The sequence below is a fragment of the Rosa chinensis genome, chromosome 6 (genome assembly GCF_002994745.2).
Source record: "Rosa chinensis cultivar Old Blush chromosome 6, RchiOBHm-V2, whole genome shotgun sequence".
In the NCBI taxonomy this organism is placed as follows: domain Eukaryota; kingdom Viridiplantae; phylum Streptophyta; class Magnoliopsida; order Rosales; family Rosaceae; genus Rosa; species Rosa chinensis.
Genome location: NC_037093.1, coordinates 47,521,772 through 47,541,168, shown reverse-complemented (window position 1 = coordinate 47,541,168; position 19,397 = coordinate 47,521,772). Strand labels below are relative to the sequence as shown.

General features: G+C 37.5%; 4 protein-coding genes, 1 long non-coding RNA gene and 1 other non-coding gene across 15 annotated transcripts; 4 read left to right on the top strand and 2 right to left on the bottom strand.

Moving 5' to 3' along the window:
- The first annotated feature begins 548 nt into the window (after nucleotides 1–548).
- LOC112169340 (26S proteasome regulatory subunit 4 homolog B-like) lies at nucleotides 549–4,677 on the top strand. 10 transcript variants are annotated; one of them, XM_040507672.1, is made up of 6 exons: nucleotides 549–1,876; nucleotides 2,127–2,205; nucleotides 2,344–2,442; nucleotides 3,470–3,580; nucleotides 3,706–3,773; nucleotides 4,256–4,677. In XM_040507672.1, the coding sequence occupies exons 1-5, from the start codon at nucleotides 1,842–1,844 to the stop codon at nucleotides 3,736–3,738; spliced, it is 357 nt and encodes a 118-aa protein (XP_040363606.1). In that variant the 5' UTR covers nucleotides 549–1,841; the 3' UTR covers nucleotides 3,739–3,773; nucleotides 4,256–4,677. The 10 variants fall into 10 exon arrangements, with proteins under 10 accessions (XP_040363606.1, XP_040363604.1, XP_040363605.1 ...); XM_040507670.1 differs by having other exon boundaries at nucleotides 3,682–3,773; XM_040507671.1 differs by having other exon boundaries at nucleotides 3,682–3,773; nucleotides 4,241–4,677.
- A 3,197-nt stretch (nucleotides 4,678–7,874) lies between these two features.
- Nucleotides 7,875–8,840, top strand: LOC112169339. The gene is made up of 2 exons (XM_040509528.1): nucleotides 7,875–8,234; nucleotides 8,454–8,840. The coding sequence occupies exons 1-2, from the start codon at nucleotides 8,141–8,143 to the stop codon at nucleotides 8,732–8,734; spliced, it is 375 nt and encodes a 124-aa protein (XP_040365462.1). The 5' UTR covers nucleotides 7,875–8,140; the 3' UTR covers nucleotides 8,735–8,840.
- Nucleotides 8,841–8,971: 131 nt separating this feature from the next.
- Nucleotides 8,972–9,044, top strand: TRNAK-UUU. Its single transcript has one exon. It is a non-coding gene; the product is annotated as a tRNA-Lys (tRNA).
- On the top strand, nucleotides 8,999–11,003 carry LOC112169335 (putative pentatricopeptide repeat-containing protein At3g25060, mitochondrial). The gene has a single exon (XM_024306352.2). It carries the CDS (start codon nucleotides 9,125–9,127, stop codon nucleotides 10,964–10,966), a length of 1,842 nt encoding a protein of 613 aa, XP_024162120.1. The 5' UTR covers nucleotides 8,999–9,124; the 3' UTR covers nucleotides 10,967–11,003.
- Nucleotides 11,004–11,051: 48 nt separating this feature from the next.
- On the bottom strand, nucleotides 11,052–13,797 carry LOC112169338. The gene is made up of 3 exons (XM_024306354.2): nucleotides 13,670–13,797; nucleotides 12,786–13,404; nucleotides 11,052–11,740 (listed from the first exon to the last, which is right to left on the bottom strand). The coding sequence occupies exons 2-3, from the start codon at nucleotides 13,069–13,071 to the stop codon at nucleotides 11,382–11,384; spliced, it is 645 nt and encodes a 214-aa protein (XP_024162122.1). The 5' UTR covers nucleotides 13,072–13,404; nucleotides 13,670–13,797; the 3' UTR covers nucleotides 11,052–11,381.
- Nucleotides 13,798–16,315: 2,518 nt separating this feature from the next.
- LOC121049719 lies at nucleotides 16,316–17,148 on the bottom strand. The gene is made up of 2 exons (XR_005801141.1): nucleotides 17,037–17,148; nucleotides 16,316–16,847 (listed from the first exon to the last, which is right to left on the bottom strand). It is a non-coding gene; the product is annotated as an uncharacterized LOC121049719 (long non-coding RNA).
- Nucleotides 17,149–19,397: the final 2,249 nt, after the last annotated feature.

Here is a 19,397-nt window from a genome sequence, read left to right as displayed (position 1 = left end):
TTATACTTGTCTCTGTCTATCTAATGCAGTCAGCCTTGACCCTGCGGCTAATCCTATCAACTATTTTCTTGCATAAATCGCTGAGATGTTTAAGTGCTTTTGAAGAAGAAAACTTATCTCAGCAGATCACTTTCATTGCAAACTTCTCATATAGAAATTCCAGAAAACTTAGTATACAATAAGTTGACGGAGATGTACGTCCTTCATTAGCTGGTGCTTGCTCAGTTTAGAACAAGTATGAATTGCCATTTTCATTACTTAGAAGACTAAACATAATAAGGCAACTTGTGCTTTAGTTAAACTCATTTAAGAAGTACTTGTTTTTCTATCGGATCGCTGCTTATACAGTTACAGGACTCAATTGGGAAGAATTGATGCAGGAGGTCTAATAAGCATCAGTGGATTCATGTTTCTATGGCTAACTTAATTGGGCAGGGGCCAAGTTCTAGAGGTTCATTGATGCTTGTTGGTTAGCATTGAAGGAACTTGTGAGTATATATTGGCATTCCCATACCAAACGGGAAGTATCGTACAAGCTGATCCACTACTAGAAAACTTGTCTTTTACGACGCGCAAATTACGGCGTGCATGGAATGCATGCCGTAAAAGATTGTCTTTTACGGCGTTTTTTTTTGTGCGCTGTGAAAAACTTCTCTTTCTGATCTTTTACGGCGTGCATTTCGTGTGCGCCGTAAATGCTACATTTCATTTACGGCGCATATTTTATGTGCGCCGTAAAAGACTTATTTTCTGATCTTTTACGGCGTGTTTTTATTGTGCGCCGTAAAAAAAATTACATTATATTTACGACATGCTTCTATGTGTGCCGTAAAAGACCTTCCAATTTTTTCTTTTACGGCGCATTTTTCATGCGCGTCGTAAATGCCAAAAAGAGTTCGAAACCCCGCTATTATTTTAGCTCAAATTCTAATTTCCCTCCTTTTGAAGTTTGCTATCAAATACCAAGGGATTGAGCCGAGAAAAGAAATTAAAAAAAACTCTCCCAAAGCCTGTCTCTCTCGTCCTCCCTCTCTATATATCCATCATAGCAAACACTCTTTCTCTCTCTTAGAACTTGGGAAACAAAATGGGTCAGGGAACTCCAGGCGGTTTGAACTGGCAAGGCCTACCGGGCAACCGAAAGCCCAACGGCAACGACAAGAAGGAGAAGAAGTTCGAGCCGGCGGCGGAGCCCGAGTGGGCCGCAAGCAGCGGAAACAGAAGGGTCCAGAAGCGGCGGCGAGGCTTCCGACGGTGACGCCGCTGACCAAGTGCAAGCTCCGGCTACTGAAGCTGGAGCGGATTAAGGATTACCTGCTTATGGAGGAGAAGTTTGTGACGAACCAGGAGCGGCTGAAGCCTGAGGAGGAGAAGGCCAAGGAGGACAGATCTAAGGTCGACGATCTACGTGCCTCGCCCATGAGCGTCGGCAATCTGGAGGAGCTGATCGACGAGAACCACGCGATTGTTTCGTCGTCGGTGGAGCCCGAGTACTATGTGGGGTCCTCTCCTTTGTCGATAAGGACCAGTTGGAGCCTGGGTGCGCCATTTTGATGCACAATAAGGTAATTGGGGTTTTGGGCTTGGAGGGTTTTTGATTGAGTTGAGGTGATTTGGTTGGTGATGCTTTGTTTTGTGTGTTTTGGATTGTGGTGGAATTGAGATTGGTTTATGGAAATGAGTTGTGGTGCAGTCGGTGAGCGAAGATGTGAGTTGGGTTTTTGGTGGAATTGAGATTGGTTTATGGAAATGATTTGAGATTTTGATTACTGGGTTTGTTATGGTTTTTGCAGCTTAATCTTGGTGTGGATGAGAGTATACTCTGTTTGTATTGAAGAAAGATGGGAAAGCTATTGTTGGGGAGGCCACCATTGAGGTCAGTTGGTGTTTATTATAGTAATTTGTTGCTGATTTGAAGATTAACATTAAAGTGTTAGTTTTGTTGTCTTAAAGGCTTGAGCTTTTTGTAGAATGAATTAGCAATGTGTATCAAGCTAGCAACTTTTCTTTATATGAGTGTGTTAGTTTTTGAGTTCTTTGGTGTTTGATGAAACTAAATCCAGATTAGTATCTGGCTTGAGTAATGAATAATGAGGTTTATTTGTTTTCTACTTTGTGTAGGACAGGTCCAAGGTCATAATTATGGATGCTGATGGTACTCGTTCCAAAGCAATTGCAAGATCCTTGAGAAAGCTGGGGCTTAAGGCAAGTTTATGTTCTTTTCTGCAAGATAACAAATTGACTGGTCTTATGAAAATAGCTATGCCGTATTTTCAACCACATGCTCAGTGAATTCGTAGGTAGTGATACTAATAATATGGTGGTGTTTTAAATAATTGACAGATGCCTTACTTGCTTCAAGGTGGCTTTCGATCTTGGGTGAAAGATGGTCTTCGAATTAAAGAACTCAAACCTGAGACAACACTTACCATACTCAATGAGGTAGTTATCCCTTTGCGATTATATATGTTGAATGCAAAATTAATTATGAGATTGAGTTGGGTGGTTTAAAATGCAGAGCAGTCGGTTGAAATTGAGAAGGATGTGGTGAGGGAGAGATATATAGTGTTAATTAATTGGAATCACCTGAATTGAAGATGAGATGATCATGAGAGGAGAAGAGTCGAATTGTTGGATGGGTGCGTCGAGAATTGGGAGCTGAGAGCAGAGCAGAGAAATGGAGATGATGGAGAGGGAGAGCGACGTGTGCCTAAAATACGACGGAAATGGGCCAAATGGCTACTCACCATAACACCACCATATATATACCCGTCTCTCCCCTCTGTCTCTCTCCTTTCTACTCACCAGTAATTAATTCATTTTCATCTTTCTCTTCGTTTTTATTTTTTCATTTTCCTCACGTAGTCTCTCGAAAAATTGCATTTATATGCAATCATTCCAATTTTTTTTTTTTTGCTTATTTGATTGCGATACTTTACTGATATACTAACTTACGGTTGATTGACGAGCCAAATATGAATGAATAAGGGTACGATGTGATGAGGGAAACTGAGATTACTACCAAATATGCTACCTTTGATATGAATCATATCCAAGTATTCAACCTAAACACTTTTTCAATCTCTTCAGCTGAGAACAAAAGACAACAGAAAGAACCATGAGCAGAGAATCATCAATAATACTACTGCTTCAAGCATGTTTCAGTTGAACTTGATTTTGTACAGTTTACACTGCAGAGGTAAAATTACAACCAAGAACTAATTGATCCAAGCCAGCCAGGAATTTAATTCATTCTTCCAAGCTATACTTGATAAATCTGTTTGAATATCAGCTGATATATCATTTATTTTTAATTCATTCTTCCAAGCTATACTTGATAAATCTGTTTGAATATTAGCTGATATGTCATTTATTTAACTCTTCATTTCTATTTCCTCTATTTCTGTCAATTTGTTGATTACTGTTATTGGATAGAACGATTTAATTGCCCATGATATCTAATGTCCAGACTTTATTTGTAGCTGGACACTTTATTTACAGGGCATACATAGGATCTATACAAATCTTGCGATGCAAACAGCTTTATTTCCCAACAATCTGCTGCAGAAAAGTTCTCCAGGTATGGTATTCAAGTTGTAAACATTTCGTTTACACAGTTTATCTGCCATATTTCATATACAATTTTGCATCTTTAATTCTAGATTTGATGTAGTATTTCGGATTTTGATGAACTTTCGGAGCAAGGTTTGGGTTTGTTTCGGAAAAGCTTGCTGCTAGAATTTTGATCGACTTCGGGAGAAACATTTCAATTGGTATGTGTTTGATTTGGGTTCTTTTAAAATTGTCCAAAATTCTGGTCTTCAGTAAGTTTTTTGTAGTTGAATTAATTAAAATGTGAATGAAGCTGATTTCGGTTTAAGCTTTGGTTTGAATGAACAAGAAAGTGATGATGGTTTTGTTATCAAAATTGATTGAACCACAAAATGGTGCCTGCCAAGGGTAGACATTATTGAACTGTTTTTCTGAATGACTGATTTAATTTTGTTTGTATCTGGTTTCTTGAATTACATTGCCCAAACCTTTTTTTTTTTTTTTTCCTATGTTATTTTTGTTAAAAGAAAAAGTGATTGGTATATTTTTACGGTAGAATTAAGGCTTAGAATGATACAACTCTAAAAATAAGAAAGAAGCAGAAGAACGAAGCAACTTTGATATCCCTCCTGATATCGAAATGAAAATATGAATTAAGATTAATATTTACTTTGTCATTGAATACCAGTTGTTCTTTCCGCAGCAACCCGCGGGTACGTTTTCTAGTTAAGAGACTATATATGGCGTGGTCATGATCCTACCTCTGTTGCAGTCATGACTGAGGATGGCGCTGCTGTAGCTGGTCTTGCTATTGCTGCAGCATCATTGGTTGCTGTAAATGTCACAGGAAATGGAATTTACGATCCTATAGGTTCCATTGTAGTTGGCAACCTTCTTGGAATGGTGGCTATCTTTCTGATACAAAGGAATCGACATGCTTTAATTGGTAGGGCAATGGATGACTATGATGTAGAGAAGGTTCTTCAGTTCTTGAAAAATGACCTGGTTGTCGATTCTTTCCTTTTATTTGTTTTGCACGTGGTGCATTCTTGGTTTTCCTTTTGCTGTTGGCATATTAATTTACATTTTGTTATGTGATATTGCAGTTTGTTATCTCTCTTTTCATCTCAATAAATTGTATAGATTTATATAGATTTTGAAATGGTATCACAAAATTTACAGGAAAAAAAATTGGGTGCAAATATTACATGCTGTAAATATATCCTACAACCACATTTACGGCGTGTTTTTGAGATCACTTACGGCGTGTTTCTGATATCAATTACGGCGTGCTTTGCTATTTCAAAATGAAATAAAAAAATCTCTAAAACCTTTTTACGGCGTTCATTGTTGTCTTTTACGGCGTGCTTTTGAGATCAATTACGGCATGCTTTTGATATTAATTACGGCGCACATATTTGGTCATTTACGGCGCACTTTGTATTTGAAAATTGAAATTAAGAATCTCTAAAACCCTTTTACGGCGCTCTTTTATGTCTTTTACGACGTGCTGGTAGGGTCTTTTACGGCGTTTCAGAACATGCCGTAAAAGAGTTTTGTCTTTTACGGCATGTCCATTTACGGCGCATTTTTGTGTGCCGTAAAATGTCTTTTACGGCGCTCTTTGCGGGCGGTAAAAGACCATTTTTCTGGTAGTGATCCAAGAGAATCTTAAGTAAATGCATACATGCAATTTGGTGTTAATCTAGGAAGGTATCGTTGGGGTTAATGGGTTTAATATCTTTTATTTATTTGAAGATATTTTTCTTTGTGTCAAAATGGGTAATTGATTTCCTAAATATTTTAGGGTTGGTGTCTTTGATTGGTCATCTTTAAAACAAAAGATAGTTTCCTTGTAGAAGGGGTATTAGGGTAGAAATCTGTTTGTTTGTGTTGGGGGACGGCACCTATTCATATATATTGATATATATTGAAAAAGAGGGATGGTGATAGGTGGAGAAAAGGCAAGAATCAGTTTGGAGGTCTTGCATGCTTGAGATTCATTTTGTCATAAGAGTCAAAGGCACTTGTTCCATGCTTAAGTGTCTTGGTCTTGTTTTTCATATGCATAAATTCTCTTGAGATCAGTAGAGAAGCTATGAAGAAAGAAGAGCAATATTTGGCGATCGTTCAAGGGAAGGAGTTTAAGACGGAAGACAAACTTCGTATTAGATTTTGTCTAATCATTGTAGCAGTGCTAATGCTATATATTCGAGTTTGTAAACATATCCTTCATCATAAGTTAATTCTTATTTTTGGGTTCTCAAGAGTAAGAGCTCCGCAGTGTTTATAATATCATATTTGAGGTTTTCACTGCGTAACCAAAATCTGGTGTTCTATTTGTTAATTTTGGTTTCTGGTGCCCAGTAAGGATTGATACGTGGCTTGCAATCCCCATTTTCTAGAAAACACATTCTGTCCTTGTATTTTGAAGAGGATATGGAGTGCGTGTGGCTTTTGATCTTATAAGCTCTTTACAAACATGGTCGAGCACGCCCAACCATGCATCACAAATATTCTAACTTCCCAATTCTTTGCTCACTCTCAAGTCATCATCTCTTTAGCATCGATCTTATCATACTCTTCCGACAACTAGCTTTCGTTAATCACAGGTGCATGAAGTTCTTTAGACCAACTCAGTAATTTTTGTTAATTTAAAACGTGAATATGGTTAAAAACAAAAGGAGAACTGAAGAACATTTAATGAAACTTCGTACTTCTAATTAACTTGGCCTCAAAATTACATTCAGATACAATCATTGAGAAAGACAAGAATTTTAAAATCTCAGAATCTGGCAAAATAGAAATTACAGACCAAAGCTAGCTAGCAAGACACTGGCCTTAATTTGCTGGCAAGGAAATGCATATTTTGTATCCAGAACCAAGAAACAAGTAAATAGCTTAAGAATTTATCTTTGTATCCCGATTCTCTATTTGGGGTTTGTTGGACGTTCTCAGCTGGAAATTAATTAAAATGCATGGTTGGAAGGTACACTCATGGGAAATGCAAAAGCTGTGGATTTGGTTGGTACTCTCAATTTCTGTCTGGTTTCTTGACTGGTTCGGTGTCCTTGCTAGCTAGCTAGCTTGGCCAATTGTGCTTAAGCTTCTAAATAGAGAGAAGTCAGATAACTTTACTGGAGACAAATTAAAACCCCTTAAAACAGAGAGTACCGTGATCACTATTAAACTTCTGGTTCTCTCATTTACAATCATATTAGTCCATATATGTAGTATCATTCTACTCATGTAAGGGAAATTTCAATGAATTAATGTGAGGTATAAGTGAGACTAGCTAGTTGTTCTTAAAAAAAGTGAGACTAGCTAGTTAATGGACATTTCCATGCATGCAAGTGAGGCCAATGAAAATGCTCATGCAAGTACGGCTAAGCGCGTGAAAAAATGAGGTTTTACCCTAGAATGGTGTCCTAGCCCCAATAAAACTAAGTCTTGAACCTTTTGTTTTTTTTCATGTCTAAAACTACAATTTTCCACCTAAATCTGTGGACTAAATCACACGTTTTTTTAGTCAAAATTCATATTCATATTTTTTCACTAAGTCTGCCTTCCCTCAAATCATGATTTCCAAATAACTTTTCAAAGTGATGGAATATAAAAATCTTGTCCTTATTTTTTTTCATGATTTTTGAAAATAAAAAAATTGGGCAAAATTTTTTAGTTCTATCGCACGAAGCAGCTTGTAAAAATCATGTTTTATCAATGGGAAGTTTTAACAAGGTCTAAAACTGTAGGCATAAAATCACCACACCCTGCACCTCTTGCATTCCAACATAAGATATTAATCATAGGAAAAATTTTGCAAACAGTACACCAAGTAAAAACCACTAATAATTTTCATACATAAAGTTTCAAACCGAGCATTTTAGTACATGAAACTTGAAACCCGACCCACTATCTAGACACGACGTCAATGACGCCGTTAGTTTCAGTGCCACCTAGCCTAATTTAAGGGGTAGTTTGGTCTCTTCGAGTTTTTACTTTGAGCACCCGGCTTTTTCTCTCTTCCTCTGGGCACCCACCGTTCTCTCTTCTCTCTCTCACTATGGGCACCCATCTGTCTTCCCCCCTCCCAATCTCGATCACCTCTGCAATTCCAACCCATTACCATCAATCAACACCCTTCAATTCTCAAGCTTCTTCGCCGAAACCAAACTTTTTAATCTTTAATCTCTCATCCTCACCTCCCACATCTTCTCTCTATTAGGGTCATCTGTTCAAGATCTCCTCCTCGAAACTCAAACCAGAGCCAAACAATAGAGCTGAACTATGCTCAGTGAAGACAACGAAGACTTCGTGAGCCAACCGCCCTTCTCGATTTCTGTGCTCGTCTCTCGCAATGGAGCTTCCGCTCGTATCGCTAGCCGCTACTACTAGTACTTCCACGGCGTCGTTTGGCAGTAAGCTCGGGCTGTGCGATTTTCCGGTGACGAGAAAGAGGCGGACGGGTTTGTTTGACTGAGGTAGGGTTTCTGTGCGGCAGGTTAGGGCTTCGGCGGAGCAGAGGAATAGCGAGGGTATTAATGGAAGTGAGACGGAGAGTGGAGGACGGCGGTTCACGAGTCCTGCCATGGAGGTCAACACATTGAATCCGAGCTTCAATGAAGCTGAGTATCCTGTTTGGGAGAAGATTGGTGCTGTTGTTAGATTTAGTTATGGAATTGGTGAGCTACTTTTCTCTTGTTTCAATTTTTATTTATTTTTTATTCTAAGCAAAATTTTAATTTGAAGAAATGATATTTCTGCGTATTATTTCACCAAAAACAGATTTAATTTTGGTTTGCAATTTTCTTGTTTTGGTGTTTTGTTGAAATATGACCAAGTGATGTTAAGATAAAATTATATTATAATATGTGTGCTGATTTTCAATTTTTCATGAACAGGTATATATGGTGCAATGGCTTTAGCGGGTAGATTTATATGCTCAATGATGGGTATCGATATCGTGGGAGGTTTCGAGTTAAATTTAGATGCAATTGTACAAGGGCTTGGATATGCAGCTCCAAATTTCTATGATATTGGGATTGGGTTTGGTTACAAAAGAGCTTGGAGGAAAGATAACAAGAGAGTAGGTAAAGGACTGGGAAAAATTCTGGTTGTAGCCATGCTCTTCGTGTCAAAGTCAGAAAGAGGTACAAGTACTAAATTACCCTCTGACAAATGAGTAATGATATAAGATTAAACGGCGTCAGTGACAGCATGTCTACAAAGTGAGTCGGGCTCGAGAGTCCGTGTACCAAAACGATCGGTTTGAAACATTATGTATGGAAATTATTAGTGGCATTTACTTGGTGTACTGTTAGCACAATTTTCCCTTAATCATATTATCCACGAATAATGTCCTGCCAAAGCTGTGTAAACAGTATCATCGTTAGATTAAATTTGAAATTCAGTGGCAAGTGCCGTCTTAGCTCAGCCGGTAGAGCGCACGGCTTTTAACCGTGTGGTCGTGGGTTCGATTCCCACAGACGGCGTCTCTGTTTTCTTTTAATTTCCCCCCTCCTCTTTTTGCAACGGCTATAAAGAGAGAGCTTATATAGCTTCCCATGCATACATGGGGTTACTTCCATGGCCAAACCGCCTCAGACCTCTCCTTTTATCCTGCAAACACAAACCCTCCGTAGCTCAAATCCATGCCCTTATGATAGTCACTGGTGCTATCACCCATGCAAACTCCAACGCACCACTTATAGCCTCATATGCAAGCATTGGCGACACCGAAACTGCCCGCAAGGTGTTCGACGAAATGCCTCAAAGAAACATACATGCATGGAATGCCATGATAATCGCATATTCTCGTCAGCATTGCCCATCTGAAGCTTTGAGTTTGTATTCTCGGATGATATCGGAGGGAGTTAGACCAGATAGCTCGACCTTTACTGGTGCTCTCAAGGCATGTGCAGGCATGTTGGACTTGAAAATGGGTGAGGAAGTTTGGTCCAAGGCGGCGCGTTGCGGGTACGAGGGTGACGTGTTTGTGGCGTCTTCTGTTTTGAATTTGTATGCAAAGTGTGGGAAAACAGATGAAGCAGTGGCGGTTTTCGACAAGATACCTAGAAGGGATCTTGTTTGTTGTACAACAATGATTACAGGGTTTTTGCAGAGTGGGAGGCCAGTGGAAGCAGTTGAGGTGTATAGGAGGATGCAAAATGAGGGAATGGAGTTTGATGGGGTTGTGATGATGGGGTTAGTGCAGGCTTGTGCAAGTCTAGGGGACTTGAGGTTGGGTCTTTCGGTTCATGGGTATATGATTAGGAGAGGTATTCCAATGGATGTTATGGTTCAGACAAGTCTTGTGGATATGTATGCTAAGAGTGGACATTTCGAGCTAGCTTCTTGTGTATTCAATAGGATGCCTTACAGGAATGCCGTTTCTTGGGGTGCTTTGATTTCTGGCTTTGCTCAAAATGGTTTTGCAGGGCACGCGCTTGAAATGGTCGTAGAGATGCAGAGTTGTGGTTTCGAGCCAGAGTCAGCGTCTCTTGTAAGCTCACTTCTAGCATGTTCACAGGTTGGACTGTTGAAATTGGGTAAATCCGTTCATGGATATATTTTGAAAAGGCTTGAGATTGGTCAAGTGTGCGGTACTGCAGTCATTGACATGTATTCTAAATGTGGTTCCCTTTCGTATGCGCGTGCTCTCTTTGATCAGATGGTCTCCAGAGACTTGATCTCATGGAATGCTATGATTGCCAGCTATGGGATTCATGGGTGTGGAGAGGAAGCTCTAACACTCTTCCTCCAGTTGACAGAGACGAACTTAAAGCCTGATCATTCGACTTTTGCTTCTCTTCTATCGGCTTTCAGTCACTCTGGTCTCGTAGAAGAAGGCCTGCATTGGTTCGATGTCATGGTCGCTAAGTACAAGATCCCTCCAGGGGAGAAACATTATGCTTGTATGGTTGATCTGCTGGCTCGTTCTGGACGAGTTGAAGAGGCTAGCGAGCTAATAGCTTCTATGAACACCGAACCTGGGCTTGCTGTCTGGGTTGCCCTCCTGGCAGGTTGCCACAATCATCGGAAACTCTCCATCGGAGAAATTGCAGCAAAGAAGGTCCTCGAGTTCAATCCAGATGACTTGGGAGTTTATGCTTTGGTCTCAAATTTTTACGCCATGGCAAGGAGATGGGAAGGTGTAGCTGGTACAAAGAAGATCATGAAACAGACGGGAACGAAGAAAGTTCCAGGCTACAGTCTAGTGGAAGTGAATGGAGAGCTCCATGCTTTTCTTATGGAAGATAAGAGCCACCATCACCATGAAGATATTATGCTACTTCTGAATAAGTTGTATCATGACATGAGAGCTATCGGATATGTCCCAAAGTCTGAGGCTCTGTTGCATAATTTTGAAGAGGCACATTCCTCAGAGCAAAGAAAATTTATCAAATTACTTTAACAACTTTACACTTAAATTTTCATTGCTACTTTGATAACCACTACACACACACAAAAGAGGTTTAAGATCTGAACCAATTTTCTCCTTCCCCATGTTAACAAGTTCGGTAATCTTCTATTAGCATCAAGGTCATTTGGACAAAAATTTCATGCATTTGTAGGATATCATATAAATTGGGATATCTTTGGAACCTGGTATGCATTAGAAAGATATATTCAACTAAAACTGGAAACCATAGAACAAAGCAAAGATGGTCAAACTGCAAATTCCACTTCTTGAGCATCACAAAATTTTCAACAACATCCCCCATTTTCAGCCGAATAGTGACCATTTCTGGCAGGAGATGTTTGACAAACACCGCCTGAAGGCAAAATAGTTCTCAAAATTAGAACTGTCACTAGGTTTCAAAATTTCTTCATCTCCTTTGTCCTGCAAACTGAGCTTGAAGTTTTTGGTTGTCTTCTAACAAATGGTCATACTCAAGAAGTAGATCTGCAGCTTGTTTCTGGAGGGAAGTGACATGGGATTCAGCAGTTTCAACAGCTTTATCTTTCTGCGCGCACTCCAACTTCAGCTTATTCAAATCCTCTGATAGAGTTGCAATTTTTTCTTGCAGCTGCTTGATTTCCTTGGAAGATTTCTCTTCCTTTTCTGTAAGCTGCACCTTTTCTTTCTGAAGCCTGTCAACTTCTTCTTTTGTACTCGTCAATCCATCAAGCTTTGTAAGATAATCATGTGTTCGATCAATTATGAATCCAAGGAATACAGCAAAAGCTGCATGCAATATCAAGATTGAGACATCAGTGGTTAGACATAGTAGCTTAGCACAGTACAGACACCATATACACGAATCACTTCAGACTTTTTTATAACAACTTAAGCATTCCATTTTGGCAGTAATAAAAAAGACACACCTATAAGAAGCATGATAAGCATTGCTGCTATTGGTAAGTGTTCAAAACCATAGAGGGTGGAAGCATAGTGGTAAACATAGGTATTGCAGTGTGGGTTGTTGACGACTGTACTATTGCCTAAACTTACATGGAAACAGAATACGCATACATTTTACTAAATGAACTAAAGTAAACAGACAATATAAGAGAAATCTTTAACCAAGCATATATGACAGATAAGGATGAAGTTTTAATAAATGCTTATTATAGCCTCAGTTTCAGAATCATCAACTCCCATGCCTGATTTAGTTGATGGGCTCAACATTTGTGGATTTTAGGGAGTAAAACTTATCTCACAATTATGACAAACATTCAGTTTCCTACTATACTCAATAACTCATTGAGTGATACAAATTGTGATAAATAGCAATTGTAATCATTGACAGGTTTACAGAGAAAAAGGGAAACTCAAATGGAACTAATTCATATTGGATCAACAAAATGCAGAGGACATGAAACTAAAGGTTAAGTCTTTAGATCTTAAGGTGATTCATCAACACTTACAGATACAAACTGCCCGGCCCAGTTCATTATGCACACATTTAGAACTTTGTTTGGTATTGACAATTATCCACACCAGTCTTTTAACACATACCCTACCAACCCACATGATAACAGCACAGTCAAACTGTACAACCATAGCATTGAAAGCCTAGCTTGAATCCCTTAAAATTCCAAACCATACTCTTCTCAACAGAATCTAGTAATGAGGGTCTAACCAAAACTAATTGTGTTAGACAAATTCTAATGCTACTTTTCTGGGTGAGACTCATATATAACCAATATACAGATTCTACAAAATTGAAGAAAACCCTAAACAATAATCCAACTGTGATATATAGGAAGTACAGAGAGCAGAAACATACACATTAATGAAGCTTCAAGGATGTGGGTTCTGTAAAGAACCTGATCCATGGGTGACATAGTCCCAAGCTTTTCACCTTTGTTCTGCATCTTGACTATGCTAATGAATCTTGATAGGAGAATCACACCCATGGTGCCAGCAATGCCAATCAGAGTGACTGGGCCTCTGCCCACTTTGAGCTGATCCAGAATCTTCAACACAAGCTCTCTCAAAGGCCCAATCTTGAGCAACATAAGAGATGCCACAACAGCCTCAGCAATCACAACAGGGATCAACAACTCATACATTTCAGCTTCTGCTTCTGGTTTTTTCTAACAAAACTTGAACTGGGCCTCAGAAAAAGATGAGAACTTGTGAAGAGATTTGAGATGTAGAAAGCTTCTTCTATACAGCACAGACTGACTTGTTGGTTCCTTTCCTACTGGAGAAGAAATAGCTTTATAGCTTTGCTTGAACAACAAACTGCTGGGCAAAAGTCTAAGCTTTTGTTAATGGGTAGTGATTTTCCAGGCAAATTTGGCAAACCCAGTTCGCAGAAAGGGTTTCTAGGCCAAACAATGCGGGATTTGAAGATCACAGATCTATGCAATTAGGCAACTGTAGAAAGGAGGAAGCTTTTTCTGCACAGAACCCATTTCTAATGTCAGTGACTTTTCATTTAACAAGCGGTGTAATTTTAGTGTTAAATAAAACTTAAATGTTAATTACTTTAGGCGTATTTCTAAATGGGTTTGCTTTCTTCTGCTCATGAAGGGTTTGGGGAGCGAAAGAGTAAAGGTAATAATAATTACAGTCAAAGTGAAATTGACTCGAGAAAAACCAAAATCAAAAACGAGAGAACAAAATCTCTCTCTCGTCCGGTAGAAGATTTGTTCTGTTACTTACAAGCTTTGTCCGTTTCCGACCAGAGAAGAAAAGGCCGACATTTGTCTTCTTTGGTGTTGTTGAGAGGGTCTTGGGTTGAACTTGTACGTTGTACTTGCAAGTTCTTCTACACAATAAGATCACGTTCAACCCTTTCAACCAAGATATCAACAAAGTCTAGAGAAAATCTCCGAGTTTGGTCATGTTGAATTTACTTATAACAAGAGTCTTGACCGTTAGTGTTTTTTTACACGGTAGTGACCAAGTTCGTGTTTCAATTAGAAAAGCATTAATGAGATTGGAAAGTAAAACATACAAACATGAACAAAACATAAGTTAAAAATAGTAAATACAATTCATGTTAAGAATTGTTAACTTGCCAGTTGTAAGTTAAAGATTATTTACTATAATAATTTAAAAAAATTAAAAAATAAATAAGGAGATCAAAATGCCAAAAAAATTATGAGAAATTCTCAATTAATTGTGCTCCGCTAGCAATCAATTGTGAGCTCACACTGGTAGTTGATTGATCATTTAATCGGTCATATTAACATTATGTCTCAATAAATTAATTTTTCTATTTTCATGCTTCTTTTTCGGCCAAATTGAAAATTAAAACCTCGGCTTGAATCTTCTTCACAATGATTGACTTCGTTCTCGTCATATGTCTGCATTGCTAACTAGCACACTGTACCCACTCTCACGTTCAACCAGGCCGCTATTTTGTCACATATACATGATATTGAGTACCGTCAAAGCATGTGTCTGTCCTAGAAAGTTGAGACCTCGAGCTCGGAGCATTCCCATGAGAGAGCTTGACTCCTCATATTTCTTCCTTCGACATTGTTGAAATTTCGAGCCTATGGCTACTCTGTATGGCTGTGTTAGAGACCAAGAATATGCTTATTGTGACCATCCCTTTCGAACATGATGAGGATGAGCCCATATGATAAAACTGATGAGGATATTCTATGATGATATGATGCAGACTTTGTGGAACTGGAGGTGGGGAAGGATTTGTGGGTTGCACAAGAGAATTTGTTTATTACACATATAAACAATAACACATCGTTACATTAGCAGTATATCATCCAGCGTATAGTAGACGAACTTCTTATAATTGTAAATTAAATATGGTTTTTTTGTATGAATAAATGTAAGAACAATATGGTCATTAGTAAATAGAGAAGTTCTGTAATCACATTTAGGGTTATTAACCTAACAATCAAAATCCCAGGATTTAAACATATTGCATATGATAGATGATCCCAAATCTCTAATTAACGTGTCATGTGTTCTTGGTCAATTTTTTTCTTCAAGACTTCTACGTCAACCAAGTCTCTTCCCCGTAGGAATGGTTCCTTTCTCCACAACTTGTACATTTGTTTTTGACAAGTTGAATTTTCAATAAAAGCCAAACGTACTCTCTCTATTTTCCTCTTTTATTTTCTCCCTGAAACAACTCACCGCTTCATTAAACTAAACTTAGTTGGCAAACTGCCATAATATTTTTTCTGGTAAGACAAAGCGGTATCTTGTTCGTCAATGGAATATTAAAACCAACACAATGATGTAAGAACTAAGAACAAGCAAAGAAGGCCAGAAATATTATGGCCATTTTTTAAGGTGATTGAAAAGCCAAGAAATCGATGCGATATATTAATGGAAAATCATATTTGAGGCAGAGAGTTATATAATTTATAACAAATTACATATAAGTTATTGACAAAAGATGACTTAACAAATACATCATCTAAAAATTGAATTAAACATATAAGGACTAAAACTTACAAATAAGGACAATGTGCTTTCTACTTGCCACATGTCATGAGTTAATTTATTTTTTTACCCTTAACTACTTCTTTTGATTTCTAATCCTTTTATAAGGATTAAATATTACAAATAAGGACAATCTGCTCTCTACTTGTCACATGTCATGAGTTAATTTACTTTTTTACTTTTATCTACTTCTTTTGACTTCTAATCTCCTTATGTTACTTTTTTTTTTTCTGAGAATAATTCTTTATGTTATTTTTTTTTAGAATAATCCGTTTATGTTTTTTTTTTTTTTCTCTTAAGAATAATCTCTTTATGTTACTTCACAAAACCTCACTCTCCTACTACTCTAATCTCATCATCTAATCCTGCTACTGCACTCATCCAATCCTGCTACCGTACTCATACTCGTCCAATCCTGCTACTGCACTCGTCATCGCCTAATCTTGCTACTGCACTCATACTCTTCCTTTTACACGTTGCTAAGAGAGAGAATCTCAGATCTCTTTGTCAAACTTATTTTTCTTCTTTGTTACTAAATATGTTCTTGGTTCAGTAGCAGCTTCATTAGCAGTAGCAGTAGCAGTAGCAGTAGCAGGAGCACTAGCACTAGCAGTAGTAGGAGCAGGAGCAGGACCACTAGCAGTAGCAGTAGTAAGAGCAGTAGCAGGAGCAATCCACACAATTAGAAAAAAAGAACTAAAGCATTTGGGAATTAAACTCTTCATTTATCTTCTTTATTGCTAAACGTGTCCTTGGTTCAGTAACAACTTCATTTGCAGTAGCAGGAGCAGGAGCAAGAGTAGTAGTAAGAGAGGTGGCAGTAGCAGGAGCAGGAGCAATCCACACAATCAGGGAAAAAAAAAGGAAAAAAAAAAAAGAACTAAAGCATTTGGGAAATTAAACTCTTCATTTTTCACCACTGAAGGCATACATTAAATCTTTAGGCATCAGAAACAAAGATACAGTAAATTACTGATATTACATTCAAAGGAATGAGTTGGATATTAGGTGCCAAAAAGAATAAAGAATTCAATTCATCAAATAATCGATTGTGGTGTCATTGTTTACCCCTTCCTATCATGATCTCAATGAGCTGCCAACGTATAGAACTTAAGACTCACAATTCAACTCTGCACAGCAGCAGTCACCTAAAACATCAAGTTGTACCGCTGCAAGTTTTAACTTTGTGTCCTGGTGCTTTTAGACATAACTTATTTTGCTTCCGGCCTACATTGATTTCTTTCTTCTGATAGTACTCTACCTCTTCAATTGGGGATGGAAGTATGACTCTCACCACCCCTTTAGGCTACGAAAATATGGCATTCACAAAAGCCTTTGCATCAAAGGATTGTAGGTCTTCTACACTTTCACCAACTCCTACAAACTTTATACGGATGCCAAGCTCATTTACCACACTAGCCTAAAAGGAATACAATCGTAGAATTAGTAAAAGCTCTGAAAAATCCATGAGAATGCTTTCAATGAATAAAATATAAGATAATATGGCAAAGATGATGTGAACATGCCACACAGCCACCTCTTGCAGAACCATCAAGTTTTGTCAAAATCAAACCAGTTATCCCAACAATCTAGCCATCATATTTCGCACCTTCCAGTTCTTATGGAAAACCCGATCATCCCACGACAATTTTTTCGCCTCCTTCAACACCTTCTCTTCCTCCGACGACGTTTCCCAAAACAAAACAAAAATTCAAAACAAAAAAGGGAAACCTTTTTCTTTCTGTTTGCTTCGTTCTTGCCGATCTAGGCAAATGTGGATGGAGAGGCAGAGAGCAAAGAGTTTAGAGGCAGATCGGGATCCAGGAATTTTTTTTTTTCTGAAATAAACGGAATCTAGGATTTTGTATTGGATATTGGGTGGGTCAATGGAAATGTCTGTAAATTGTGATGAAACACAAGTATTTTGGTCAGTTTTCATTAAATTTGGGAGTATGGCTTGCATCATTTGACTTTTGGGCCTGGGCTCATGTCCTTATTTGTATAAATCTTTTTTAAAGTGAGTTTTCTGTGTTTACATCTTTGGTCATGTGCTACAATATAATTTTCTATATAATTTATTTGTTCATAATGAGTGCAGCGCCAGCTTCAACACTAAACCCTAAACATTCCAATTCTACGGACTCTGGTAGAAGTCTCTGTCAAATTTATTAAAATAGGAATAGGAAATGTAGCTAATTCAAGCTTAGTGCACGCCACGTTTAATGGGTTTATAAAACTTGTCAAACCAAGCCGCCTCTTGTTCTTCTTCTTCTTTGAGATTCTAGTTATGTGAAAGAGATTATTCTTAAAAAAAAAAAAAAGTTATGTGAAAGAGATCAAGAATGCAACCAATTTTCCAAATCAATTATGTGAAAAAAGCAGTTCCACAAGCAACTTGTTAGACAATTTGATAGGTGGGACTGTGGAAGGGATTGGATAGATGTTAAATTCATTTATGATTTAAATGATAAGCGGATCCACCGACGTCCGTGCATTAACTGCTATTGTCAATTATGGTATTTCCTTTCAAACATGATATATTTTCACATAATGATATTGTTTTTTTTTGTCTCAAAATGGGAGTTTATTCCATTTATGATTTAAAGATAAGCCGATTTACTAATATTAGTAATATATATGTATGTGATGTTATTATCAACTTTGGTTTTTTAAATATGATATATTTCTTCATTTAAAAAATAATATAAATTTAAAATTAGCTAAAATATAGAGCATTGATGCAGACGTATTTTTAAAGTAGCTAACTAAAATGACTTTTTAGCTACTTTAGCTAAAATTTGACTTAAAAATTGCTAGCATTGCTACAGATGCTCTAAGTGGCTCTCCATTATAACTTTTAGCTATCTCGCTCCTGAATATAGAGAGCGACTGCGAGATGAGACTTTCTATAATTTAAAACATTTCTTTTAAATTATTTTATATAATTTATAAATACATATAAAATATTTCATCTTTATTTAAAAAATAATATAAATTTAAAATTAGCTAAAATATGGAGCATTGATACATACGTATTTCTAAAATTGCTAGCCAAAATGACCTTTTAGCTACTTTAGCTAAAATTTAACTAAAAAAAATGCTAAAGATGCTCTAAGATGTTATTGACAACTATGGTATTTCTCTTCAAGCATGATATATTTCTAATTCTACATAATGGTATTTTTCTTTTCTTTTATTCTCATGCGTAATACAATTTTCATTGTTTTTTAGATTTGGACAAATAGAATCATGATTATCATGTCGAGTTAATTATCAAGACTAGTCCGACATTTTACCCAAATTAAACTAACATGCGACCTTTAACAACATGTGTAACATATATCTTATTAATGCAATATTCAAACACATACTAAATCTAATATTTTTTTTTTTATGCGACGCTGTCTCCTCCATTTCTTTCTTCTTCAATCCCATAGATCCCACCCATGCTGCCCAAAACTCATCGATCTTGCATTCTTGCCACTCCTTGACACTGTTGCCTTGTGCCTTTTTCCTTGCAAATCTATTGATTTGGTAAGGTTCAATGTCATTCATCTTTTCCCATGTTAAAATCGAATCCGCACATCTAATCATAAATCTTGATGAATCAATTTTCAATTTATAAGTTTATCTATAATTGACATGGTGTACGACTTAAGATCAATACATGAACGAACCCAATTATAGCCAACTCAAATACCTTCTCAGAGGCTCAGACCACCAATGAAAATTCACTTGCAGGAACATCAACACTCTCATCAAACCTGTCAACATCTACATCTTTCCCCATTGTTGTTACCAGTGTGAACAGAGCATAAAAGAAAATTCATATATATAAAAAAATAAAAATAAAAAATTGAAAAGGACTCTACAAAACGACAAGAAAATGTGTCACCAGCATTGTTTCCACAGAAGCCGACAAGCTAGCCCAGCCTAATTTCCTAAACGCAACTCTAACAGTCACCGTTTA

What these genes read in the sequence shown, in the direction of transcription:
- LOC112169340 (XM_040507669.1), top strand. Translation starts at nt 883, where the DNA reads ATGCCAAAAAGAGTTCGAAACCCCGCTATTATTTTAGCTCAAATTCTA.
- LOC112169339 (XM_040509528.1), top strand. Translation starts at nt 8,141, where the DNA reads ATGGAGGTCAACACATTGAATCCGAGCTTCAATGAAGCTGAGTATCCT. An exon ending in TAGATTTAGTTATGGAATTG is followed by an intron (nt 8,235 to 8,453) that starts GTGAGCTACTTT and finishes TTTCATGAACAG; the next exon opens with GTATATATGGTGCAATGGCT.
- LOC112169335 (XM_024306352.2), top strand. Translation starts at nt 9,125, where the DNA reads ATGGGGTTACTTCCATGGCCAAACCGCCTCAGACCTCTCCTTTTATCC.
- LOC112169338 (XM_024306354.2), bottom strand. Translation starts at nt 13,071, where the DNA reads ATGTATGAGTTGTTGATCCCTGTTGTGATTGCTGAGGCTGTTGTGGCA. An exon ending in CCTTGAAGCTTCATTAATGT is followed by an intron (nt 11,741 to 12,785) that starts GTATGTTTCTGC and finishes TATTGCATGCAG; the next exon opens with CTTTTGCTGTATTCCTTGGA.